This window comes from Apteryx rowi, unplaced genomic scaffold, assembly GCF_003343035.1.
Source record: "Apteryx rowi isolate R43461 unplaced genomic scaffold, aptRow1 scaffold_190, whole genome shotgun sequence".
Classification (NCBI taxonomy): domain Eukaryota; kingdom Metazoa; phylum Chordata; class Aves; order Apterygiformes; family Apterygidae; genus Apteryx; species Apteryx rowi.
Genome location: NW_020448197.1, coordinates 486,829 through 491,988, shown reverse-complemented (window position 1 = coordinate 491,988; position 5,160 = coordinate 486,829). Strand labels below are relative to the sequence as shown.

The following is a 5,160-nucleotide window of genomic DNA, read 5'->3' as shown; positions in this document are numbered from 1 at the left end:
CTTGCCGCTCGCCCGGGGTGGAGGGAGCAGGAGGCYGGCGAGGAGCAGCGGGGCGAAAGAGAAACCTCGGTCCCGACGCAGCCCCAGCGGCTCAGCACCGGCGCCTCCCCCCCGGCAGCGCTTCGCACCTCTCCTGCCGGCGCGGATGGCTCGAGATAAGCTCGGCTGCAGCGCGGGACCTGCAGGCTGCGGCCGCCGGCGAGGCCGGGGCTGAGCCCTGGCAGCTCTCGTGCCGCGGGGCCGGGCACGGCGCGGCGAGCGGGCGCCTTTCGGAAACGCCCCCGGCCCTCGCCCGCCCTCCCTCGCCTCGGGGTTTCCTGGAAGGGCCCCGCGGCTTAAAATAACCCGGGCCGTTTATGAGAAAAGGCTTCGGGTCCCGGCCGCCGCGCAGCCGCCGGGGGGGAAAGCGGCCAGAGCAGCCGCCACCTCGGTTCGCCACAGCCCTGCCGGGCTTCGTCGTGGTGCACCGAGGGCGTCGGGTCTCTGCGGGGGCACACAGGCATCGGGACACCCCCGGCGCTGCCTGCCCAGGCCCCCCTGCTCCCCTGGGGTGGTATTTCAAGGGGATTTTCAGCCCCGGTGCCCGTCTGCACCCCCAGGCGCGATTGCTGGCGATGGGGGGCAGCTGGGGTGCCCCAGGGTGGGAGAGGGCTGGAGGCGCTGCGCCAGCCGTGCCCCCCGCGGGAGCCAGCTCCTGCCAGGCTTGCAATGAGTTTCCAGGTCTCAGTGCTGGCGAAGGGACTGGGCGCGGGGCGATGTCTCCACAGGACGCTGGCGCTTGGAGGCGACGGGCTGCGAGTGAGCGTGCCTGAAGGAAAGCGCTTCGCTTTGCAAGGCCACGGCTCCACGGCAGCTGGCCGGGAGCAGGCGAGCGGCAGCCAGCCCCACCGCCCCGTTGCTGCGGGTGCCCGGGGCTGCGGCACTGCTGAAAGCCAAGGTCCGGTGACCCCCTTGGCTGGAACAGGCTGGCGAGGGGGGAGCAGGGCTGAACCCCCCCCCAGTACCAACCCCCCGAGCGAGGCCGGGCCCCGGGGCCAGTGGGAGAGATAAGGTGGGGCAGCAGGTCCCGGGGCTTTGCTGGCTGGCCGGAGCGGGGAGCTGAGACCCAGGAGCAGAGGTTTTGCCTCTCCCCGGCCTTGCCCCCCCCCCCGCCCCCCAGTGCCGGCCTGGCCCCTCGCCTGCCCCTCGGCTGTTTTCTCTCCTGCTGCCTGGGTTTGTCGTTGGGGGGAGCCGGGCTTGAGCGGGGCTGGGGGGATTTAAGCAGCGAGGGAAGGCTTGCCAGCCTTGATCTGCTCGAGTTCTGCCTCTGGAGAGGCCGGCCTCGGAGGAATATCTCTTTTAGCTATCAATTTCCCTTTATCAGATTGCAGGAATATGTATGGGGCCGAAATCCTGATCAATCCCGGCTCTCCAGCCGATCAATCAGCCGCTGCTGGCTGAGGGCTTTCATCAGAGGGAGCTGGGAATGCGAAGGGGAGGTGCTGAATTTGGGCACGACCCCTCCTTCCAGGCTGGGACCATCTCCCTGATTGCCTTTCTCATCTTCCCAACTTACCCAAAATGCAGTGAAATGGCAGAAAAGCAGGGAAGCGCGCTGGAGGGCGGATAGCAGCAGGGAACCCCCGCTCCTTGCCCCCCTCGGCTTTCGCTCGCAAGGAGCCGATCCCCCCCCAGGAACATCACTCCCGATAGCGGCAGGAGGGGACGCGCTCTGGTGCCCATGGCAGGGATGAGCCGCGTGTCCCCAAACTTGGAGGTTGGGGGGGACTGAGCCGCTGCGGGGTGCTGGGGAGTGTGTGCAGGCGGCTTCAGGAAGGGGGTTCCCGCTGGCRTCCCCGCGAACACACCTGTGTCTCCGGCGGGTCGATGCGGCCCCCGGCCCCCTTTCCCTGCGGATGGGGTACCTGACAGTTCCTCAATCACGGCTGGGGCTCATTAGAGGCGCTGACCGGTGCAGCGGGCACCGGGGGAGCAGGGGGAAGGGCAGGGGGAGGAGCGGCACCGCGGCCTCCGTTATTGATTGCTCCGTAGCCAAAGGTCAGCGGCGTCCCTGCCCGGATCGGGGAGGAGGGAGGCTCTGGGAAGCGTGGGGCTCGCTGCCRGGGAGCAGAGCCTGGGGGATGGATGCCCGGCTTGGGGATAGGGGAGCACAGAGAGCTGAGCCAGAGCAGGGAGCCCAGTGCAGGGATYGGCCCGTCTTCCCCCTCTCGCAGCCCCACGCGTCGGCCGGTTTGCGTTACGCTCCTGGTTCCCTGCATGCAGCCCCAGCGTGCCTCAGTTTCCCCACCTGCAGATGGGACCACGTCCGCCCTGCGCAGCAGTGCTTGGAGCTGCGAGGGCAGGGAGCTCCACGTGGCTGACGTGCCCTGCGCGGGCAGGCGGAGGGACAGCGCGGAGRGCTGGTTTGTACCTACCCAGGTGTGCAGAGCCAGCGACCTCCGGGGCGAGACCACCACTGAGGGGCTTCTGGGCCCGCGGCTCACTGACAACCCAATTCCCCAGCACCCAGGTCCCTCCTGCTCCCCTGAGCCAGCCCCAGATCTGGCTCGCAGGGGAAAGAGGACGTCGGTCCCCCGTCTTGGCCAAAGCTATGGCTCACCAGCCATGCGCAGGGGTTTTCCGCACCACCTGGCCTTGATGCCTCTGGGTGCGGGGAGATCCCTCCCGCAGCCGGGGGGTGGGATGGTGGGACGGGACCCCCTGCGCCGCACCGCGTCGGGTGCCCACGACACCAGGGCACCTCGGCTCTGGCCGGCGCGGGGAGGCGGCRGGGCCGGGCGAGCTGCGCTCCGGCRGGGCRCTCGCCTTCCTCGCCCCGGCCTTGCCGCRAGGGGGAAGATTTACAGGCTGTCAGAGCGAGGGCGAAAGGTCAGCAGGGGTCAGAAAGTCCATTTCGGAGAGGTCACTGTCCACTTCTTTCAATCTAATGAAGCCATTATTTGTGAAAGCGGCCGCTTTGCTGGCTATTCCCTTGAAGCAGAGCAGAGCACAGCGCCGGGCTCTGAAAGAACAGGAAGGGCTCCCCTTCCCTTTCGCATCCGCCATTCAACAGGCCCCAAAAACAAACACACCACACACAGGAATATGACGCGGGGCTGGGCTGGCTCCGCTGCGGGCTGTGTCGCAGCGGCTTGGCGTTGCGAGGTTTCGGCGTAAAGTGGAAGCCGCCGCGCTCAGGGCTGCGGCACCATTATAGAAAGAGCCGGTCATGGCGAATGGGCAGAAATCGGGGGTCGCTGAGAAACTTGCTGCCGAGTTTAAACAGAATTGCAGGAAAGAGTCATCTGGGGCTGCCGGGCCCTCCGATTGATCAGCTGTGAGACGGGAAGTGGCTGGAGGGAGGAAGTCGATGCACAATGATGGATTATTTTCCAAAGGATTAGTTTCACAGAAAGCAAGGACTGATTCCTCGCCACATCCTTCCCAAGCAAGCCGCCGGGCTGCTCCGCGGCTCTGCCCACCTCCTGCCTCCCCTCGGCGCTGCAGGATGTCCTGCCTGCCCCAGGACACCCTCCGTCCCCGACGGGCTCTGTCCTCAGCCGGGCTTCCTGCAGCCGCTGGCACTCGGGTGACACCTCCGCTGGTGGCAGAAGGTGCAGAGCCACGTGGGACACTTCTCGGGGCTGCTCAGAAAACCTTGCTCACAGCCCCACGAACCGTCGTGCCTGGGGCGCATGTGTGTGGTGGAGGCGCCCGTTATCTCCTGGGGGTCTGCGATTGCTTGTGGGCTTTTTTGCTTTGCCTCTTCCGGGGTGATCCGGGACTGAATTATGCAGAGAGCTTCTTGTGTCACACGACTGAAATTGTCTGGCAGGAGAGAGTGAAAAGGAGGAAGCAGGAAAGGAGAGATGGAAGGAAAAGACACGGAAGAGTCTGAGTCTCCCTTAATTATTTTTTTTCCTCCCCTCTCTTCCTTCTTTCCTCCAAACTACCCCAAGCAAGCAAAAGGAGAATGAAGCCGAGCCTGGCTTGTCGCTGCGTGGCCGGGAGAGGGTGCCAGAGGCAGCGCGGCTCCCGGAGCGGCCGGGGCCGGGGCCGGGGCCGGGGCCGGGACCGGGACCGGGACCGGGACCGGGCGGCGGGATCGCGGCCGTGGCGGCGGGGTCGCGCCGAGGCAGGCTCAGGAGAGGCCGCTGCGACAGCGAGTCTCCCCCGGGTCACCGCGCGGTAGTAACCAAAAGTCCCCGGTGTCCGGACTGCGCGGGACGAGCCGGCGGCTCGTTGGCGTGTCCCGTGGGTGCGTCTTCGTCACCTCGCGGGGCCTGGAGACTGATGTTGGCGCTAAGGGGACTTGTTCGCGGAGCTCGGCCCCCGCCCCGTTTGTCCCCGTGGCGTTGGCACAAAGCCGAGGGACAACCGAGAGCTGCGCTGAATCATTGGCCCTGCTGAGTGCTGATAACGGGCGGTTCCTGCTCCTCCTGTCCCCAAAGTAACTTTCTCCGGTTCAGCTCCGCTGTGGGAGGTCACAGTCCCCCCCCCGCCCCCCGCGCTTTCCCAGGGCTGGCGATACAGTGGAATTAAAAACAAAAACAAAACCAAAAATCATCCGGCTGCTCCTCTTTCGCCCCAAACCCCACTTGTCGGAGCGCGGCGAAGCCTCGCAGCTCTGCGGGGAAGCGAAGGGGCGACGCAGAGCCCCGGGGGGGCCCGGCGGGCCCGGCCTGGCCCCGACGGCTGTGCGGGGCGGGAGGAGGACGAGGAGGAGGAGGAGGAGGAGGAAGGGCGGGAGCCCCCAGAACCCTGGACAGGGAGCGGCGCCGCTTCAGCACCATGGCCAGGGCCGGCGGCGCGGTGGCCGGGGCGGGCGGCGCCCCCACGCGCGCGGGGGTCCCCACGCGGGAGGGTGCCCGGGGCAGGGGGAGGGCAGAGCAGGGTGTCCCCCCCCTCCCGGGTGGCCCCGCCGCCCCCCAGAGTGCCCAGCCTGGCAAGCAGGGTGAGCCCGCCCCCTCCTCCTCCTCGCGGGGGAACGGGGTCCACGCGGGTGGGAGTCCCGCGTGGAGGCAGCGCAGACGCGGGTGTCCTCGGGGAGCGGTGTGTATGTGTGTTTGTGTGTGTTGGGGGGGCTTTTGCAGTTCGCCCCTACTTGATTTGGGGGGTGGTGCTGGGTGGGCTCCCCGCGGGGGCACCCCACGCACCCGCCCCCGCTGCCGGGGTGCCCGG

At 67.6% G+C, this 5,160-nt stretch overlaps 1 protein-coding gene across 1 annotated transcript in view; it reads left to right on the top strand.

The window, feature by feature from the left end:
* The first annotated feature begins 4,557 nt into the window (after positions 1 to 4,557).
* LIN28A (lin-28 homolog A) overlaps positions 4,558 to 5,160 on the top strand; it is a 14,421-nt gene continuing 13,818 nt past the window's right edge. Inside the window, exon 1 of the mRNA XM_026062560.1 lies at positions 4,558 to 4,933. Within this exon, the coding sequence (XP_025918345.1) occupies positions 4,771 to 4,933 (163 nt within the window). The 5' untranslated portion in view covers positions 4,558 to 4,770. The remainder of the gene's footprint in view (positions 4,934 to 5,160) is intronic.